Raw genomic sequence first — 22,244 nt, forward strand, 5'->3', positions numbered from 1 at the left:
TATGGGTGTTGACGTGTCAGTGCTGATATCCTATTTTAATTACGTTCTCCACCCTCTGTTCCCAGACGAAGTGAGTGGGGTCAAGTGCCCCCCTAAGCTCCAGGGCCTCTCTAGAGCTCTGCTGGCAGTAGGCCCAAGGGCCCCCAGGCACGAGCAGTGTCCAGCTTGGTCCCTTCGTCAGCTCTGGGCACGTGCTCTGGCTTGGCTGCTGGGTGCTGGCCAGAGGGGCAGTGGAGCAGGGCCAAAGCATTAGGAGAAAGTGCTGGGCCGGGTTTCAGTTCTCTGATTAGACTGAAAGATTTAGCTGCCAATTGTCATCAGCCAAATTTCTCACACTTTGCCTGATGAGTCACTTGTGCTGGTTTCCAAGTGGAACAGAAGGCTCTGGGAAGTTTGCAGTGCTTATTTTAGATCCGCTTCAGGGAGGGGGCTGAGTGTCCGATGTGATCCTGCTTTGTCTCACGTCAGGGCTTTGTGCAAGGGACTGTGGAACGCTCTTCCAAGAGTGAACAGCTTCTAACTAAGGCTTTGACAGTTTTTTTGTACTTCTCTGTCAGAATTTCAGATTAAACATGGTAAGCATGCATCACGTGTGTGCTTAGGAACAGTGTGAAACATTGCTTCTTCCTCCTGAGACGTGGGCTCAGAGGATGCTATTCCTCTTAAGGTATGTTACCGGTCTGTTTATTTTGGCAAGATAAACTGTTAAGACTTAACAAATGATGTCTGCAAAGCACATGCTTGGTGAAGTGTATTGACAGGCCGCAGATGTTTCTCTGGGTAGAGACTGTCTTGTTGATCCCCCTGCTCCATCCTTAGCTGGCTCTGGGTTAGATTTGTGTTGAAGGTTCCTGGTCAGCTGCTCTGCTGCTGCTGCTCAAAGGAGATCCAGCACTTACCTGACCGCTTTATGTGTCTTTCTCAAGTCCTGAGAACCAGCATCCATGACTGTGTTATAGCATATACAATACAGATGAAAAATAAATAATAACAAAATGCCCACGGGTGAGCCCTCAACCCAACTGAGAATATTACTGACTGAGTAATATTCCATTGTACATCTGTACCACATCTTTATCCATTCATCTGTCGATGGACATTTAGGTTCCTTCCATGTCTTGGCTATTGTGAATACTGCTGCTATGAACACATTTGTCTTTTTCAGATATATGTCTTTATCATCTTCTTATAGTTGGCAACACCTTGTTGTTTTTCACTTCCTTGGTCAGGTTTATTCATAAGTATTTTATTTTTTTGTATTTGATTTTAAAAGGGATTTTTTTTTAACTTTCTCCTCCTGACGTTTCATTAATGCAGTGTTTCCCTCTTGTGTCCTGCCGCAGAGCCCACTCATTTGTTTCTGAGGCTGCTCTGCACTGATGGGGGGCTCCCGAGGTGAACCTGGGCTCCGGGCCCTGCACACACCCCACACCCCTGATTGTGGCTCCAGCCACACTCCAGCCTATTTGGCCTGTCTCCACACAGCCCGCCCTGTGCTCACCCCAGGTCTGTCTACACTAAGGCTGGAGACAGCAGGTGGTGACCAGGACCCTGCGTGCACATCTCTCTATCCTGCCAGCTGCATTCCTTGCCGCTCCCCCAGCTGGTGAAGGGGGACCCCAGGGTGAGAGCACCTTATATAGATGCAGTCTAAATGAATTTATAGGGGGAGATGAGCTTCAAGTCCTTCTCTTCCACCATCTTAATCTCCCAGCCTCAATCAGATTCTTAAGCTGTTTCTTTCATCTGTTTTTTTTGTTTGTTTGTTTGTTTTTTTGCTGTTGGATTGCAAGAGTTTCTTATATTTGGATATCAACTTCCTACCAAATATACGGTTTGCAAATATCTTTTCCCCATTTGTTAGATTGTCTTTTTGTTTTGTTGCTGTTTTTCTCTGCTGCCAGCAACATGCATCAAATAGCCCTTCCTTCCCTAATGATTTGTAAGACTGTTACTATCTAGTGTTCACATACTAGTTGAACTTTCTTGAGCTCTAACCACTTCCATTGGTCAGCTAGTCTGTTTTTGCACCTGTGTTTTGTTTTAAGGTGATGTCAGTTCCCACTGTACCCTGGATTTTCAGGAGGAATCTTGACTGTGTTAGCTTTTTTATTTCCTGTAAAAATTGTGTCAGTTTTTCAAGTTGGATTGTGCTTAGGATTATAGTGATTCTTTAGTGAAAAGTGGACATCTCTACTGTATTAATTCTGCCCATAAATGTATTTCTCTATATTAATTAAGGTATAATTTATTACCTTTCAATAAGGAATAAGTTTTCCTTTAGTGCCTTTCATTCTTGTTGCTGTTGTAAATAGTATCTTCTGTAAGTATCATTTTTGAGATTGCTGCTGGCATGGAGAATTGAAGTTGGCGTTTGTATGTTGATCTGATATTTACTGACCTTTCAGAATTCTTACTGATTCTAATGATTTTCCTCTGTGGACAGTTGTATCATCTGAATAATGACAGTCTTGCTTTTTTCAGTCTTCACCATTTGTATTTCTGACGCTTAGTGTATGGTTCATTTCTTATGGTGCAGTGTTGAATCAAATGGTAGTAGAAGACATCTTTTCTGGTTCATCATTCAGAGTAATGTTTGCTAACTGTTTTTGAGCTCTCCTTTATCAGAATGAGTAATAGGCTTTTTGTTTGTTTTTAAATTTTGATTCCTGGGTCTTCATTGTGATATGTGGTCTTTCTCTACTTGCATGGGGGCCTCTCTAGTTGCAGCGTGTGGGCATAGTTGCCCTGAGGCAGGTGAGATCTTAGTTCCTTGACCAGGGATGGAACCTGTATCCTCGGCATTGGAAGATGGATTCTTAAACACCGAACTACCAGGGAAGTCCCACTAATAGATTTTTAAAACATGGTTGAGTATTGAATATCATTAATTGTGTTTCTACTTGATCTGTTAGTGTGATCAGTTGGTTCTGTAGATTTTTCTTTTGTTAAAGTTGCCCTTGCATTTCTGAGTTGAACCCAGCTCAACCATGTGTCATGGCCTTTTGTGAATGGCTGGGTTTGTTTGGTGTCAAGATAACATCACTTCCTGAGTTATGTCTTTCTCATTCTTGTTTCCTCTTCTCTGGATCAGTCTCTGTAAGATTGGTTGGTTTTTTATTTGGTTGTTTTTTGCTAGTTTAGTAGATCTCACCTGTAAGTTTACTAAGCTGGTATTTTCTTTGGGGAAAGAATTTAAACTTAAAAAATCTGAATAGTTAGTTATGGGAGTATTCAGGTTTCCTTTTTGCCTTGATCCAAATATGAAGACACTTTTTTTCCCCCAATAATACATTTATTAGAATGAAACATGCCTATTTCTTATAATTTTGTTCTTACTGTTATTTCAGAATACAGTTTTAATGTGAAAATGGTATATGGTCATTGGTAAAAGTAATTCAGATAGTACCTAAAATTAAAATTCTCCAACATTCCAACATTTATCACTTTATTGCCATCTGTTGATTCACATCCAGACCTATATAATACCTTTATATAATCAGCATCTCATGTCATTAATTGGAGTTAGAAATCGTTTTTAATGCAAAACCTTAAAGGAATGATTCAGTGAATTAGTTTGTACTGTTTTCAGTAATGCTGCAGCAAACACTCTCATGCACAAATCACAAGTGACTCCCCTGTTGGACAGACATTCTTTAATCAGCTCCATTTTCAGGTAACCCCTCAAATGGTGTCTTGTTCTCTGTAAGGTTTTCCTTCACAGCTGCCCTTTCATGAATTAGGCAGCCTGTAACAGTGGATGTGTCCTTGAGAGAAAGAACTTAGTCATTAAAACTATAACAGAGGTTCTTGTATTTTTTCATAATGCTCTTTGTTTCATACAAAATTTCTGATGGCTTATAAAAAGAACGTTTAGAGTGAGATAATCTTTTAGAACTTGCAGAAGGCAATTAGATGAAAGAGGAAAGCAGAAAGTCAAGCCTAGAGAAAAGGAGCAGTCTGAACAATCAGGCTGTAGTATCTGTACCCGCAAGCCTGACTTTAGAAGGGGCTGGAGATACCAGGTCCTTAGAAGGCTCTTGGGGGAAAAAAGAGGAAGCACACCTGCTCCTCAGAGGAATGCTCCCAAATATTCGGTAAAAATAAAGATGGAAAATGATCTTCTGCAAAGCCTCATGTCGTGAATGACATGGATTCTCAATCCCATGGCAGCAGATGATGTCTGAATAGGTTTTATTTGACTCTTTAACCCTCACTGTTCCACCAGAGTCTAGCTTTTGGATTTCTTTTTAAACAGTTCTGTTCAACCATCAGTTTTTCATTATTTTTATTCTTTATTAGAGACCTTAGAACAAAAAGAACATTTGTAATTATCTTAGTATAAGCCTAAAATGCATTGTGAAATTTTAGTGATCTGATTTCTCTTATATTTTGAAGTGTTTTGCTATTTCTTAATCTTAGGAAGTAGTTCACCATTACTCATCAATTCCCATCTATAATAAAAAAGAGACTAAAAGAATAAGAAAATGGAAGAATGATAGAATCACCTACAAGGTTGGTGGAATAGTGAAATGAATCATCATAAATAGAATAAATAATTACTCTTTATGACTTCAGTTTCCTGATTGCATTTTCTAAAATATGGTGCAGTCTTTCAAGAGGTCTTAAGATGCCATCTTTTTTATGTCATTGTTAACATTTCATTGGATGCTATTTGAAATTCAGAATTTTTCGCTTTTTGCCCAGAGTATCAGAAAAATTTTCAGAATAAGATATTTCACAGTGCTAAGCAGAAGATGAATGAAGAGGCAGCAGCTCTCTGAGCTCTAATAATGTTGGTAAAACTGATGTGTAAGTGAAATCTGAGACAGTTTTAGGCGATCAGTTTTCCCAACCTCAACAATTTATGAGCCAACAGTCTATCTCCAAGAACAAAAAGAAAATACGACATTCCCATCCAGTCAGTTATTCCATGGAAAAGCTTCACCCAATATTTTGTGAGTTTGAAGTTTCCTAAAGATTACTGACAGTAGTCCTTCATCTTTTTTGATGTTTGTGCAAAAGAATTTATTTAATAGGGTTTATAATTGCATTGATGGTGGAAGCAGTGTGAAAGGAAATAACTGATGTCATGGAAAATTTGGCTGAATTGATCATTTTTATTGGTATTTAGGAATTAAGCAAATGTATATTACTGCCTTTATGGAACCAAGAACATGGCTGTCCTTCAACAAAATTACGAGCTGTCAAGGTTTGGAAAAACACCTTCTGATGGTGTGTGAGCAGGAAGAACCAGCATGAGTAGGACACTGGGACCTCCTGGAGTTAGACTTTACAAGTGCAGTTGGTCCTCGTTGAATGTGGATTCCGTATTTGCAGATTCACTTTCTTGCTGAGAACTCTTTGTGACCCCCCAAATCAGCACTAGTTTGACTTTTCTTGGTCATTCATGGACATGTGTGTGCAGGAGAGTTAGAAAAACTATGATCCACCCAGCATGCTTATTCTCACTACAAACAGATGTCCTCACCATCTCCAGTGCCGCATTTTTGTGTGAAACGCGGTTCCCCAAATTTATGTCAAAAAATACTGAAGTACTTAAAATTCGATGATCTTGCTGTTTCAGATAGCTTCCAGGTGTTGTGCCCAAGTGCATTGAGGCTGGGGCATGCTTTAGGGAGAAGATGTGTATGTTAGGTGACCTTTGTTGAACAGGCTGCTGGCCATGAATCAACACTGTATGTGAAGTAAGGTGTCTATGCACGGAAACACACATGAAACAAGGTGATGTATCCGTTTGTCCACCTTTGCACAGTGTAAATGCAGTGACCAGAGTGTTTGCTGATTCAGTGTTGGGTCAACTTTACAGGATGTAAATACCACAGATACTAAGAAGAATTGACTGTTTACAACAAGTATGCCCTAGTTAGTTGCACTCAAATAATGTTGCTTGTTTTCAGTAAAAACACCTTCATGACCAGACAAATAGGAATAAAATTTGGGTTTGCTGTTTTTAAAAATTACTTAATTTGCTTTATTGATTTATTTTTGGTTGCCCTGGGTCTTCATTGCTGCTCGTGAGCTTTCTCTCGTTGAGATGCTTGGGCCTCTCGTTGCAGAGCAGGGGCTCCAGTTGCGCGGGCTTCCGGGCTTAGTTGCTCTGAGGCACGTGGGATCTTACCAGACCTGGGAATGAACTCTGTCCCCTGCATTGGCAGGCGGATTCTTAACAACTAGACCACCAGGGAAGCTCTGGGTTTGCTATCTTTAAATTCTTTATAAAGTATCTAATGAAGTTTTTTTTTTTTAATTTTCACTTTATTCTTTTGTGAAGTTTTCAGATTACTTTTAAATATTTTTTCAAAAAATTAAAGCTTCATTTGATCCAGAAAATGACCATTTTTCTCTGTATTCCCTAGGTTAATAAAAGACATAAAACACTAAAGCTGGGCGCAGCTCCTCAGGTGCTTACCTACTCCCGTCTGGAGGTGGTATTTGACTTCTGGCTTAATTTGGAATTCTTGAAAGAGGTCTTCCATTACTTCCTTCTTTGAGTCATTGGCAGATTGCCGGGATAACAGCCTGAGGTTGTCGTCCTCTGATAGAGGTTCCAGAGCTCTTGTAGCTTGAGGCTAGAAGACAAGTTGTAGACCAAACCTGAGAGACACCATTTTCACAGCAAATACCAACCCTGGGATGTGCATTTATCTCTTATGACCTTTAGTGTGTCTTTAGAATATTTGTTCTGTCCTCCCTTTTTTTCACTGGACTCAATGTGAAAGTCTCTGAATGCTCTGTTCTTTATGTTTTTGAACATAGTGCTTGACACATAAGTATTCTGGATTTCACTAATTGGTGATCTGGTGAATTTGTGGATGAACAAATCAATGCAAAGACTGAATTGTATACAGTCCTACTAATTAATGGCAAAATTCGGGGTGGTTTCTCACTGGCACCTGAGAAGAGTGAAGTGTCAGACGCTGTGCTCGCAGAGCTGCCCAGAGTCGCTCAGTGTGGACTCTTCCTCACCAAGAAACCCTCTGCTCTGAAGTGATCTTAGGATGCAGCCTGTCCACGCTGGGGACATGCTATCCAAGTCTGACACCCACCCCCTACCCCCAGGTCTGTCTGCTTGCTGTCTGCTGGCCTCCCCACGTGTTCTCACTCGTGCTTCAGTCTCCTCAGGGCCCTCCTCTGGCTACTCTGAGGCCCATCCTTGCCTTTCCAGTACCTAATACAATATCATGGAGTATGTACAAGCCTGAACAGTTCTCTTCTTAACATAGAAAAATGTCAGTTATCTTTGCTTGAAAAATACGTGATCTACAAAGTGCTGAACTTAGTCTTTTACAGAAATGAACATTAATTCCTGTTTTCCTAAGAATTTAGATTAAGTTAGAAAGCTTTTAGAAAATCTAATAAAAAGCCTATACATATTTACTGCAGTGTTTGAATTGAACAGTTAATTTGAAGATGAGATCAGTTAGCTCGATCATTGATTGCTGATTGGGAACTTTGTTGAAGGCCAACCCATGGACCTGTCTGTGGTGACTCTGTCTCACTGGTGTCTGTCTTATGAATGCCTCTTCTTCCTAGCTGGACAAAGACGACATGGTATACATGGAGGCGTACGACAGGCTGCTGGAATCCTGGCTGACGCTGGTACAAGATGACAAGCACTTCCATAAAGGCTTTTTCACCCAGCACGCAGTCCAAGTGTTCAATTCCTACATTCAGTGCCACCTTGCTGCGCCCGATGGCACAAGGAATCTGGTTAGTTTTAAGCCAGGTTGTAGTTAAAAATCTGTTTCCTCGTGGGCTCTCGTTGGTCTGTTTGTCCCATCACACGTAATACTAGAAACTTAGGGTGAGCTCTTTCCAAGGACTTGCTGAGAGTGCCAGGTGGAGATCAGGTTCGTGTTTCATGGGCTGTGGCTTCTGGTTCTCCACTTCTCTTTAGTTCTCAGTCACCTGCTGTGTCTTGCTGGTTGTCCAGGGACACCCAAGGGATGGTGGCTCTTAATGATGTCAGAGCTCCTCAGAGACGACAGGAACTCCGCTCCGTGTCGGGGGTGGGGTGTAGGTATGCACTGGCCATGTTTACCTGTGATTGGCGGGAGTGGTCAGGCTCCCCACTTCTTTCTCTTTGAATTTCCCCCCTTTAGTAACTGGGCGGGCAGTCAGGTGTCCCCAGCAGCTGCACTTGAAGGTGCTCCTTCTTGAAGGTCCTGAGGTTCTGTTCCTCAGCACAGGAACAGGCTGGGTCCTAAGATCAGCTCAGTCTTTATTTCTTTCGTCAATAACAGACTGCCAACGGAGTGGCCTCTCGCGAGGAAGAAGAGATCAGCGAACTCCAGGAGGACGACCGAGACCAGTTTTCTGATCAGCTAGCCAGTGTAGGAATGCTAGGACGCATTGCTGCAGAGCACTGTATCCCTCTCCTGACAAGGTACACACGGTCCAAAGACACCCCATGGAGCAAACACCCTGTAGTCACATGCCCCGGAGAGCTTTAAGTGTTTAAAGACTGTAAACACCCCCGCCCCGGGCACAGCACATGGAACAAGTGGACAGAAACGCACTCGTGGTGGCGTTCCTTGGCTTGTACATTTGGAGCCCAGGCACCACAGCATAGATGGCAGACAGATTATGGAAAACGTGGTATGAGAAACATTGGACCCATATCGAGAAACACTTGGAATAACTGGTTTTCAAATGCCTGTTGTAAACCTTGATTGTTTGTAAAGTGATGTTTTAATACTATGTCGTAAACAATAAATCACAATTCTTATAGCGCCATGAGAACATTGTGTATATAATAAATATTTCTGTATATGTGCTCTGTTCTAACATCTGAATCCACGCTGTCAGTAAATGGAGTGATAAGTCGCTCTGGTCTTTGCTCTCTGAGCCTCATGAAGGCGTTGGTGTCTTCCCTCTTGTAGTCTGTTAGAGGAGAGAGTCACGCGGCTCCACGGGCAGCTCCAGCGGCAGCAGCAGCAGCTCCTCGCCTCGCCCACCTCAGGCTCCGCCGACAGCAAGACGCTGGACGACCTGTACGAGGACATCCACTGGCTTATTCTAGTTACAGGTCGGTTGCTTGTTTCTTGGCCTGTGTTAATAGCAGCAGTTCTCCTATAGGGTTGGACTTGAGCCCTGGACACAGCTGCCAAGCGTCCCAGAGCAGGGGCACTTTCCTTACCTGTCCCGAACCACATGTTCTGTGTGGAGCTCAGTGCGCCCCCTCGTTAGTGCTGTCGCTAGGTCTCGCTGTTTTCCTTGTTGCTGGTATTAATACTATGGCTGTTAATTATCACCCCGTCTTATCTGTGAAGAAGCTGAGACCTGGAGACTGGCCCTGGCCATGCTAACATTTGGAGCCAGAGTGCTGGTCTTGGCAGTCTGACTTTTCTTTAGGGTCTTCTGTAACTATGTTGTCAGTGTTTCTATATTTTAAATAATCAAAAAGGAAAAGACCTTACTGTTTGGAAGGCATTCCCAAATATTGACTTTTTATTGAGATAATAGAATTCATGTTAATTTTGTAGAATATATTACCAGAAATTATTTAAAGATCATAAAGTAAAAAGCCTACATGTCAATATATGAATTATAAAATTGGTGAATAAAACATTTGTCCTTTCCTGTATTTTTGAGGATTAATTATCTTAGAAATAGTTTCTTCTCATCAAGCTTAAAATTAACATATTAACGTTTATTAATTTACTTTTACATCAATTTATATGATGTATATAAATCAAAAGTGAACGCATTTATAGTGCAATTTGATAAATGTAGATTGTTAAGTGTTCATTTTTAATTTTTTTTAAACTGAAGGCTACCTCTTAGCTGATGATACTCAGGGAGAGACTCCGCTAATACCTCCAGAAATAATGGAATATTCCATTAAGCATTCATCTGAAGTTGACATTAATACAACACTTCAAATTTTGGGATCTCCAGGAGAAAAGGCTTCTTCCATCCCAGGGTACAACAGAACAGATTCTGTGATTAGGTAATATGACCTCTATAGCTGTGCTCTTGTAATTTATTCTGTTTTATAAATTCTGAGTTGATGGGTAGATGACTCAAGTGACAGACAGGTTGTTGTAAAGCTGACAGATGAAAGAAGATAAAACTTGGAGAAGCCTTGAAACAAGCAAGGATGCAGGTACTCCATGCATTTCAGCAGCGTCACTCTGCTGGGGACGGACGGCATGTCCAGGGCTGAGGAAAACAGCGTGAGGTTACTCTGGGCGCAGCAAGGCTCTGGGGGTCGTCCGGGCTGATTCTCACACACACGTCCCTTGCCCACCAGAAAGCAATGCTAATGCGGGCTCAGGCACCCGAGTAAAAGCACCAGGGCTGGAGAGTTCTTGGAAACCAGGTGGACGTGAGCACATCCTTGCTGTTCAGGAAGCTGGAACGTCTTTCCAGGGGCGTTCCTGCCTCTTCCAAAGCAGAATTGTTTGTCCTGAATATCTGACCCTTGGGAGCCCTGTTATAAGATGGCAGCAGCCTCCAGAGAGAAAATTCACTGTGATCTTTCTAAGAGCAGTGGCAGATCTTTCTCTAATTCTTGATGGTGAAGTTAAGGCGGGATGAACCTCAACTAAATAATCTCCTGAAAGCAGATTTGAAAACAGCAGTTTAAGTTTCAGCATCTTTAAATTTAGGTGGCAGGAACAGAGAATAATGAAATAATACTGCTTCTGTCAGTTGCAAGATCAGTAACTCAAGATGCTGCCCCCTCATTCTTTTTGTTTTAATGCAAAATACATAGATACCACTTAAACCTGTGCAATGAAAAATACAATTTTTAAAACATTAAACTGTTAAGCAGACGTCAGGGAAATGTTTGGGAATTTATTTCCTTTATTGTTGCCTTCTCTCATTGGAAATAAAATACCCATGCTTTACTGGAAGAGTCTTCTTTTTCCCTTTGGAGTTGCTGTAGGCCTTAAGTGAGCAACTGGTTTGAATTGGTTTGGTTCATGGGGAGTGTTAATTCCATGGTGCCATCCTGTTCTTTTCCATGCCTTTGTCTCTGTCTGGGCAGCACCCTCAGGAATGCTGTCCTTATATTTTCAGTGCTTTTTCGAGTCTTACCACTCTTGGATATCAGTGTGGGAGCAAAACATTTTGGTATCTGAGAGCACAGACTATGGAGGGTTGAGGTGGGGGTGGAACAACAGAGAATTACTGTTGTTTTTCAGTCCAAAGAATTAATGTGAAATTGAGTGGTAGGAGAGAATCAGCCTTGTTTACTAAAAAATTAGTTCACATTTCTTGAAGAATTGATCATTTGACAATTATTGAATCCTTACTATGCACCAGACACTGATCTAGACCAAAGCAGACAGAGGTTCCCATCTTCCAGCTCCTCACGGGCAAGAGGGAGAAGTAGGAAGCAGGGGAATTTTTGGCCAGCGTAGAAGCTGCGGGAAGCAGACAGGGCCACGGGCAGACCTCATGGCTGCTGTCATGTCACGTGACGTCACCTGATGCCACGAATGTGGGCTTTACCTCAGAGGTACCGGGTGCCCTGCTGTTGTAGAAATACCTTCCATTTACTTACTTGAATACGTGTTCTCAGTGCTTATATCCATTGAAATGAAAAGCAGGAATCAAATTAAACATAATAAGAGCTAATTTAGAAAAAGAAAACCCATATTTATCTTATTCAGATACATACATCTTTGTGTATGTTTTTTAAATTGCAGTATAATTGGCCTCCAATATTATATGAATTACAGCTGTACAATATAGTGATTCACAATTTTTAAAGTTTATGTAACATAGGAGATTTTCACTATATTGTACAGAGTTTTTTAAATAAATGTGTTCAATTTATTTAAATTGGCATTACATGTTGCTTAGTTGTGTACTAATAAGTATTGTAATGATAACTTAATCCAGAGGACATCTTTAGGACAGTCTTATGGGAAAATTTTAAGAACTGTATTTTAATACCTTTATATACTTGTTTCAGAGAAGTATATGGTATGATCAATAAAGTGAGTATAAACATTTATTGTGTTGGGATAATATTTTATGGGGAGTGAAATAGAAATAAAAATTTAAGGAGGAAAAGAGTATAAAGTTTCCAACTGTTAAAAGAACAATTTATTTTTCAAATGAATGATGGTGGTATCAGAATTCTATGATTATTAAATTCCAATGCATACATTCAAGTGGCCACTGTAATTACTTAGTTCAGATTCTGTGAAGCTGCAAATTATATCATTTAAATAATTGATGGAAAAAATTTGATATGCCAGTTTTAAATGGGTTGTGAAATTGTTGGGTTATTTTTGTTCATATACTCTCTAACTTTTAGCACTATTGGCATAGCATTGTATATATATATATATGTATATAGTGAGATGTAAGAGGTTCTGGGGGCAGGACCTGAGAACCCAAGTGGTGTGGGGGGTGGGGGTGGTGTCGTAGGCCTGGAAGGAGCCAGGCAGCAGGGGGCAGCCACGGCAGGAGGTGCTTCTCAGTAGCCGGTTGGGTCAGGAGCTGAAACTGTCCATGAGCTTCCATGTAGCGAGGGGGTTTTTGTCCCGAGAGGAGCGGTCTTGCCTCTGCACTGAAGCTGCTGAAGTGGTGTCAGAATGGGTTCCTCCCCTTAGTCCTTCGCTGCTTTGCCTTTTAGCCAAAGTCAAGTTAAATGGACATCGCTTGTGTCCCCTCCCAAACGCAGAACAAAGACTTTTTTTTTTATACTTACTCACATATCCTGCTATGTTAATACTACACAGGGTATGAACCCCGTAGTGTTTAGAAAGGATCATACGTGCAACATTTTTATTGAAAAATGCCATTACTAATCAAGTTTGTTAGAAAGTAAATAAGACTCAGATTTAGAGACAAGACTCAATATTCAGATGGGTCACTTAGCTGTGCCTGTGTACACCGTAAAATAGCCAGCATGTGAAAATAGAGCAGTGCCAGCAGCGGGAGTTTTAAGTTGCAGTTACTCCGCGCGGTTAACTTCATGCACTTCTCCATCTTGAATCTGTACATGGTAGATTTACGTGTGCTCTGTCCCAGCAGAAGGTGTCTCTAGCCATGACTCTGTTTTCTTTCTTCCTGCTTCCTGAAAGGTCAGCAATAAGACAGAGACGCACATGTGTCTCCAACCCTCTTGAAGACAGTTTGAGAGAGTTGAGAAACAGAAAAGGGCTTTTAGGGAAAAAAATATGGTCAGACAGGCAGTAAAGAAAGAAAGAAGCACATGACCTCCTTTTTGTGCCCACAGGCTGTTGTCTGCCATCCTCAGAGTTTCAGAAGTTGAGTCTCGGGCAATAAGGGCTGACCTCACACACCTGCTAAGCCCTCAGATGGGCAAAGACATTGTCTGGTTTCTAAAGCGCTGGGCAAAGACTTACCTCCTGGTGGATGAGAAGCTGTACGATCAGGTCAGAATGTGGCACTGCTTGACTGGGTTTGCATTTATGAGGATAGGGTTTAGAGAAATGAAAACAATTTTCTTGGTGATTTTATCAGCGTGTAAGTAATAGCCAAGCATCTTCCACACTGTGTGGACAGTGTGCTGTTTAATTTTAATTAACTTTTCCTGGAGTGCATTGTGTGATTCTGCATACTTTAAGCTCTGTGAGGTTCAGAGTATTATTTAGGAATGGATTAATTTACGTTCTCTGCATTTAATGTAAGTACGTGCCTATGTTCCTGGTACGAGAATAGTTAAAGCTAACAGAAAAGCCACAGTGGGGAATATCTGTGGGTTAAGGGTGTCCTTTCTGGACTTCAGGAAATGAATACCTATAGAAAATTGGTGCGAGGTACTTCAGATTTCCTGCTCATTTCAGTTTGGTTTCTCTGTGGGTTTTTCTTCCTTTCTTTTCAGCAGATCTTTCTGACCTTAAAATATTTGTTTTCTCTCTGAAGATAAGCGTGCCGTTCAGCACAGCATTTGGAGCAGACACAGAGGGCTCTCAGTGGATCGTTGGCTACCTCTTACAGAAGGTCCTGAGCAATCTCTCGGTGTGCAGCAGCGAGCAGGGCCTCGCGGATGACACGGTTCAGCTGCTTGTCACGCTGGTGGAGAGAAGGGAGAGGTGAGCAGACACTGACCTCAGGTACTGCCGCCTGAGCTCCGCCTGTCAGGTCAGGAGAGGCTTTCCCACTGACGGACAGTCGCCCGGTCCTGAGGTCCAGGGAGACCCTGCAGTTTTGGAGCAGTGTTTAAAATGGGGGTCCCAGCCCTCGGGCCATGAATGGGTACTGTCCATGTCCTGTTGGGAACCTGACCGCCCAGCAGGAGGTGAGTGGGTTTCACCTGTATTTACAGCCGCTCCCCATTGTTGGCACCGCTGCCTGAGCTCCGCCTCCTGCCAGGTGAGGGGGCAGGAGCACAAGTGAGATGCGCTTGAATCATCCCCAAACCATCCCTACACCCTGTCCCTGTTTCCGTGGGAAAATGGTCTTCCACGAAACTGGTCCCTGGTGCCAAATGGTTGGGCACCGCTGCTTTAGAAAATGTATCAAACCGTTGGAACAAATGCAGAAAGGTCTATCCCACGTTAGGAGTAGAGTGGTCTAATTTGAATTTTCAGGTATCCCATTAGTATTACCCCATTTTAAAGATGAGAAAAACTGGTGATTTAACAATTATTTTAATTTCACAGAATAAAATTTTTAGTGTGTTCTACAACAAATTCTGCGAATGTTTTCAGTTTTCTTACTCCATGGATCCGTGGTTGTGATTACTCCTGTTGCTGGCTGCTGTATGTTGAGTTCTCACGGTTTACCAGATGCTGCTCCTGACATTGCATGTGCGGCGTCTGCACGTCTTATTAGTCTCAGTCCTGAGGTTCAGAGCTGTTATTCCCGTTATCTTTGTTTTACAGATGAGGAAACTAGTAATTAAGAGAGATTAAATAAATTTTACCTTGACAAATGGCTAATTGGGTTTGAATACAAGACTTCCAAGTCTGTACCAAGTTTATCATGCTGGACTTTAAAGTAGTTAAATCCAGTTGTTTCCCACTTTTGTTACTGAGTGTCCATGCAGGGTAAGTAAGTAATGCATCTTATGCCTGTCGTTTCTCCCTGCAGGGCAAACTTAGTGATTCAGTGTGAAAACTGGTGGAACTTAGCCAAGCAGTTTGCAAGCCGAAGCCCACCCCTGAATTTCTTGTCCAGCCCTGTGCAGAGGACGCTGATGAAGGCACTTGTCTTGGGAGGGTTTGCACACATGGACACAGAAACCAAGCAGCAGTACTGGACAGAGGTAACGCCCTGGCATCTCTGTGTCACCCATAAGTGAAAGTGAAAGTCGCTCAGTTGTGTCTGAGTCTTTGCAACCCCATGGACTGTATAGTCCATGGAATTCTACCTGCCAGAATACTGGAGTGGGTAGCCATTCCCTTCTCCAGTGGATCTTCCTAACCCAGGGATCAAACCCAGGTCTCCCACATTGCAGGTGGATTCTTTACCAGCTGCGCTACCAGGGAAGCCCTGGTGTCTCAGTGTCCCCAGGGAAGCCATGTCACCTGTGGGGGTTATGAAATAGCCCTGTTTCCAAAGAAGGTCGTGTTCTGAGGTGCTAGGGGTTCAGACATCCGCATTTCTATTTGAGGGGATGTAATTCAACCCATGGGCTTCCCAGGTGGTACAGTGGTAAAGAATCCAGCTGCTGATGTAGGAGACCTATGTTTGATCCCTGGGTTAGAATAATCCCCTGGAGGAGGAAATGGCAACCCACTCCAGTATTCTTGCCTGGATATTCCATGAACAGAGGAACCTGGTGGGCTACAATTTATGAGGCTGCGAAGAGTTGGACACATGACTAAGCACAGCACGAATGCACTTCAACCAATAGCAGCCACCCTGGACACAGTGTCTTATATAAGAAGCTTTCAACTGGCACTGAGAATTAGCAGTCTGTCATCTCTGTGATTGGATGCTCTCAGTGCCTGAGAAAGGGCATAAGAACAGAAATAGGCAATGGTCTGACTTTAGAACTGGATCGTAAACCAGCCCAGTCCTGTTTCTATTTAAATTTATTATCGTATGTGCAGCTTTAAATAATATTAAGACATCTTCTTCATGGTTACTCATATTTACTTGTACCCATGGTGAACCTCAGTATCTGGAGTTATGGTCTGTGCCAAGAGGAGTTGGGAAGGAAAGAGACAGACTCAGAGCTTATTGGTCTTCACCCATAGGACAGAGTTGCTGACCCTAACCCTAATTTCTAATGGCAGCAACTGCAGCCTGCAGGCCAAATCTGGCTGCTGTCTGATTTTATAAATAAAGTTTTATTGAAATACAGTCATGCTTAATCAGTTACATCTTTTCCTTGGCTACTTCTACACTACAGTGAAATCATAATTGAGTAGTTGAGCCAGAGATTGTGTGTCATATGAAGTCTAAAATAGCTACACTCTGGACCTTTATAAAGGATCTTTTTTTTCCCCCCATAATGGAAAAGAGATGAGAATAGTAACGGAATTCTGTGAATGGCATTGAGGAAGTCATGTTTTTTTCTTTTTCTTCTCAAATTACTGAAGGAAGTAAGATGATCGCATGCACTTACATGCTTTTTCATAAACAGTAACTTCTTTATTTCAGTTTTACTGGGATGATTGACATAGATCACTGTATAACTTTAAGGTTTGCGGCATAGTGGTTTAACTTACATATGTTGTGAAGTGCATTGCTGCAGTGAGTTTAGTTAGCATCCATCGATTGCCTCTCTTAACCTTCCCACGTCTCCTACAGCAGTGGTTAACTGTGGTCGCGTCATGTATGTTATACCCTCAGTGCTTCCTCATCCTGTAACGGGAGGTTTGTGCCTTTGACCGTCTTCCTCCTTCCATGAACGAATGGCATGATTTCCTTGTTCTTATGGCCAAGTAATATTCCACTGTGTGTATGTACGTCACCTTCTTTACCCATTTGTCTGTCAGTGGACAGACGGTTGCTGCCAAAGATGGTTGCTGCCTCATCTTGGCTGTTGTAAATGGTGCTGCTGTGAACATTGGGTGGATGTATCTTTTTGAATTAGTGTTTCTTTTTTCAGATAAATACCCAAGGTGGAATGACTGGATCGTGTGATAATTCTGATTTTAATTTTTTGAGGAACCACCATACTGTTTCCATAGTGGCTGCACCAACTTGAGTTCCCACTGACGGTGCATGGAGGTTCCCTTTCCTCCACATCCTCACCAGCCCTGTTCCTTATCTTTTTGAGGATGGCCACTCTGACAGGTGTGAGGTATTTCAGAGAGTTTTGACTTGGTTTTCCTGTTGCCTTATCATGTGCGCACCTTTCCATGTGCTGCTGGGGGATTTGTTTGCCAGAAGTTAGGATCACCTTTGTTTTCTGCACTTTTTTGCCTCCAACGGTTAGAAACGTTGTGGAAAGTGAATATTTGTCCAAATTGAAAAACTTGCGAGTCATACGTTTAGAAAACCCATGCTTTATTTTCTAGGTTCTTCAGCCACTTCAGCAGCGGTTCTTGAGAGTGATAAACCAGGAGAACTTCCCACAGACATGCCAGCAGGAGGAGGTGAAGCAGGAGATCACGGCCACGCTGGAGGCCCTATGCGGCATTGCTGAGGCCACCCAGGTGGACAACGTGGCCATCCTTTTTAACTTTCTTATGGACTTCCTTACCAATTGCATTGGGTTGATGGAAGTTTACAAAAACACGCCAGAGACAGTCAACCTCATTATAGAAGTTTTTGTTGAAGTTGCGCATAAGCAGATATGCTATCTTGGAGAGGTGAGTCTTTGGTCTCTTCTAGATCAGAGCTCCTGAGAGCTGTGTAACAAGGTAACAGATACTTGACACTGAGTGAACGTTATTTGAAATAATATTCTTGTGCCCCCAAAGCATTGTTCAAAAAAACTATTTTCAAAGAATTCAGAGTTCAGAGGATGGCTTGTTGAATGAATGTAAATTCTTGCCCTAAAAACGTTAGTGATTAGTCATTTCTTTTGACTAGTATTTTACTCCTTATTCAAATGAAGACTATTTGATAAAACAGTTGGATTATGGTAAAAAATTGTAACCAAGTTCTCTGTGGTGGAACCCTGGGACTTAGAATCTGAGGTGGTGATTTGTGTCTTTGTTTTATAATCAGATGAATGTTTAGACTAAGTTCTTTTATATTCAGTCAGCAAAGGTGTTCCCGATTTGTGTTTTTTTGTTGTTGCTGTTAGATCAAAGTGGTGGTTTAGTCGCTCAGTCGTGTCCAACTCTTTGAGACCCCACGGGCTGTAGCCTGCCAGGCTCCACTGTCCGTGGGATTCTCCAAGCAAGAATACTGGAGTGGGTTGCCGTTTCCTTCTCCATTAGATCAAAGGAAACTGCTCAAAAGTGAGGTTTCATTTTGTAAATGGTGTTAAGTGTCATCACAGGTGCGTTGTTCAGTGGTTAGGCCAGGGCTGTTTATTCTAATCTTTGGTACTCTGTGCTTTGTGCTTCTGCAAGTTAAACCATTTTCAATCTTAAAATAAAACTTGTCATACAAGAAGTTGAAGTAGTAAAGCAGTTCTGTTGCCAAAATCATACTTTCTCATATGTATTATCAAATACACACAGTGTCAAATTTTATGTTAGAATACTACTAACACTTTAAATGCAACTGTAATCTTACGGTTTTCTATTTTTATTAATGCTTTAATATAGTTTAAAACAAGTGTTAGAGCAACTATCAGAATTTATAGAGTAAATTTATTATATCCAAATTTAAATATTCTTTGATGTTTATGTTTATTTCCCAGCCAGGTTCTCCCCAGTAGCATAACTTCTGCCTACTTTTTTCCAGTCCAAAGCCATGAACTTGTATGAAGCCTGCCTCACTCTGTTGCAAGTGTATTCGAAGAATAACTTGGGGCGGCAGAGAATCGATGTCACGGCCGAGGAGGAGCAGTACCAGGACCTTCTCCTCATCATGGAGCTTCTGACCAACCTTCTGTCCAAAGAGTTCATAGATTTCAGTGACACAGGTAACGTGTGCGAGGCTTTGGTGTGGCCTCCCTGGGAAGCTCCGTTCACACATTAGGCAGAGTTGGTCTCTGTGGCTGTGGGGGCGGGTGGGAGGCCCAGCGCCCTGTGTGCCAGGCTCTCCTCTTCCAGGGATGTCAGTGCTAGTGTCTGCCCTTCACAAGGTTCCGGTCGGTACCAGGCATGCTCCTATCCAGCAGCCTGAGGCTGGTACCGCTGCTCACTCACGTGAGAGGGGAGGAGATGGCACAGAGAGGCTGTGCCACTTGCCCAAAGGCGCACAGCCAGCAGGTAGCAGGGCTGGTGCTCGCATCCCTGCATGGACTCCAGAGGCCGTTGTCTTCAGTTAGTTTTATTGACTCGCTCCTCTGTGTCCTCTGAGGTACACCTAGGGAACCCGAGCCCTTGGTCAGTGCGGCTTGGGAGCCACTGAAGTTGGGCGCTGGCACACCCTTCTGTGAAGCCCTGCGCTGGGGAACCCCCCACCAGCAGGACCTGGGGGACGTCTGTTAGCCGTGCTGGGCCTCCCTCACTGTAGAGGGGGTGTGACAGTCAGTGCCTGTCCAGTCAGGTGGGTTAATGATGAGCTGCAAGGTACTTCTGATACCTGTTCTCATCACTTACGGTCTCGTCACCTCCACTGTCACAGGCCAGTGCGTCTGGGTGATTCAGCCTCATGGGTACTGCTGTCTCCTCTTCTCAGAAACCTCCCGCCCCCCGTGCTCAGCACACCCGACACTGGACGCTGTTCTTTGCACCGGTCACTTTCCTGTCCACTCACCAGCGGTTTCTGGCAGTCTCTGCCCTGGGTCAGGGCCCTGAGATGACGGGCCTTCCCTGACCACTGTCTCCAGGCCTGGCTGCTCACGCGGGTGTTGGTCCTGGGGCTCCTAATTCCTTCAGGCTGGCACTGCGCCACCTTTCCTAGATCAGGTGACCCTGTAACGCCTCAAGCCGTCCTGACCTTTCCCTCGAAGGGTGCGTGTGACACGACTTGCTGAGGTTCGAGCACTGTGCCCATTGGTGTGTGGACTTCTGAGGGGAGTGTGGACCATAGTATGTGAGCCCTGAGCCCCGACTGGAGTTGAGAACTGAGGTTGGGAGGGACAGAGAGCTTTGTGTGAAGGACATTTGGAGGGGACAGAAGACCTCAGGCTCCCCCAGGAGTGAGCCGTGGAAAAGAGGTTATGGGTCACTGTGGATGGGCAGGTTTTCAGAATAAAAAAGCAAAAGGATTAAAATCATAATAACACGTTAGAAAAGAAATTGAGGCCAAAATGCTCGGGATTGAAAGTACAAAATAAGGGTAAAAAGAATAGAGTAAAGGTGGGTAGAGTTGAAATCTAGAAGGAAAAAAAATGAAGACAGTTAAAGTACAAAATGATAAAGCAGCAGCATTAGCTGATAAAACATGGTAAAATTGAAAAGAATGTTTTTAAGTGATTATTATAAAAATAAAGATAATAGATAAGATAGAAAATAGTTTAATATTATGAAATAAAATTAATAACACTGGGTGAGATATCAAAGCACATTAAAGTGAGCCTCTGGGTGACATTCCTCGGGGAGCCAGCGGCTGCAGAGCCAAGTGCCACAGTCCAGGCCCAGAGCCTGTCCTGTGAGCAGGTGTGGGGCACAGGGAGCCCCACGAGCAGCCCAGACTTCCTGCCAGTGGGACCGAGGTTCAGCAGTGCCTGGCTGTGGACAGTAGGGTCCTTCCAGTTAGAGCTGAGCCTCTGGAGAGAAGGACAGAATTACACTGAAAACATGGTTTTTGAGTAGAGGTAGGTTTTTTTTTTAAACCTCATTTTTTTTCCCCTCCTTGTTGTGAGTGTAATATGCTCATAGTAGAAAAGATGTGAAGTATATAGACCAAAAAGTCACCCATATTTTGACTTAATCCAGAGTCAGCTATTTCAGTTGCTTTTTGTTAATTTCTCTTCGGGTTATTTTGTACGATTTGTTTTGTAGTCATAGTCCAAATATAATTTTATATTCTGCCCTTTTCATTGTTAGCTTTTCCCTTGTCATTAACACATCTCATGACTTTCTCATGGCTGCATGTTAACCTACCTGTTTTCCTGATATTGAACATTTGAAATACTTATAGTTTCTTAGATGTTTATTATGGATTTTGGTCCTTTATCCATTTAGGTCTTTAAGAGTCTTAGTAATTTATGCTTCATTTTTGGATTAAGAATAGTAATTCTTTGTCATATTAGCAACTTAAAAAAAAACACCTCTATTTTATGGAATATTCCAGTATTTTTCTCCATTCTTTTTCAGCTTAGAAAAATCCCACGTACCTAGGAGAAAAATGACTACTGCTATGGAAATAATTTACTCCACAATATGACCATTGTGTCAGTGGAGTCTACTTTACTTTTCAAAAAATGTTGATGAAGCATTAGTTTTACTCTCATCGCTGTAGAATGATAATGTCAACACAGAATATCTGCACCCAGTGCTCAGACCCTTAGAGCAAACAGGGAAGGAGGACCCGGGTGTCTGTGTCATCCTCCCGTGGATTTGTTTTGTCCTGGGCCGTGACTCCACTTCCCTGTCAGGTGGGAGAGTGTATCTGTCTGTTGATGTTGCAGCTGTAAGACCGCATTGTTGTCACATTGCAGATGAAGTGTTCAGAGGCCAGGAGCCCGGGCCGGCAGCAAGCAGGTCTGTGTCGGCGGCTGACGTTGTGTTATATGGAGTGAACCTGATCCTGCCCTTGATGTCACAGGACCTCTTGAAGGTTCGTGAAGAGAGGAATGTGAACGTTGAAACCCTGCGTGCTTGAACGTCAAAGTTCAGGATACTTGGGACACAAGTGCATGTCTGACTCAGTTAAGAGCTGGTACCTGTGAAGTGTGCCTGAAGACAGAGCCCGTGTGCTGCTGTGCTGTGTCCTTCACGCCTGTGCCTGCCCCAGCCCTGTGCCCGCCCCAGCCCTGTGCCCTGGCCCCCCGGTGCCAGGGAAAGACCACGTCTTTCAGAGACTGAGTGCTAGTGTTTGCTGGTCGCGTGTGTTCAGCAGATGCAGTAGGTTGTGTATGTGTGCAGTTGTATGTGTAGGTGTGTCCTCTGGTACTTTCCTGGCACATGGCCCAGGCTGAGGGGCTGGGCAGCAGGGTACATCCCAACCGCTCCTGGACAAGCAGGTGGAGAGAGCAGAGCTACCTCAGCTGGTCACGCTCCCTGTGTCTGACTGCACTGGCCTTGTCTCCTCTCACCAGTCTGCGTCGAGGGTGTGCTGGTGACGAGGCCTCACACCCCTTCTGCCCCGCCCACCGCAGAACC

At 43.2% G+C, this 22,244-nt stretch overlaps 1 protein-coding gene across 3 annotated transcripts in view; it reads left to right on the forward strand.

Moving 5' to 3' along the window:
- XPO4 (exportin 4) overlaps positions 1 to 22,244 on the forward strand; it is an 88,190-nt gene that overhangs the window by 60,244 nt on the left and 5,702 nt on the right. For all 3 annotated transcript variants that reach the window (XM_069601688.1, XM_069601689.1, XM_069601690.1), the window contains 10 exons: positions 7,558 to 7,734; positions 8,268 to 8,410; positions 8,907 to 9,052; positions 9,799 to 9,976; positions 13,229 to 13,388; positions 13,879 to 14,048; positions 15,049 to 15,223; positions 17,430 to 17,723; positions 18,772 to 18,952; positions 21,581 to 21,699. In XM_069601688.1, coding sequence (XP_069457789.1) covers positions 7,558 to 7,734; positions 8,268 to 8,410; positions 8,907 to 9,052; positions 9,799 to 9,976; positions 13,229 to 13,388; positions 13,879 to 14,048; positions 15,049 to 15,223; positions 17,430 to 17,723; positions 18,772 to 18,952; positions 21,581 to 21,699 — 1,743 coding nt within the window. The remainder of the gene's footprint in view (positions 1 to 7,557; positions 7,735 to 8,267; positions 8,411 to 8,906; positions 9,053 to 9,798; positions 9,977 to 13,228; positions 13,389 to 13,878; positions 14,049 to 15,048; positions 15,224 to 17,429; positions 17,724 to 18,771; positions 18,953 to 21,580; positions 21,700 to 22,244) is intronic.

Source organism: Ovis canadensis, chromosome 10 (assembly GCF_042477335.2).
Source record: "Ovis canadensis isolate MfBH-ARS-UI-01 breed Bighorn chromosome 10, ARS-UI_OviCan_v2, whole genome shotgun sequence".
NCBI classification, from domain to species: Eukaryota; Metazoa; Chordata; class Mammalia; order Artiodactyla; family Bovidae; genus Ovis; species Ovis canadensis.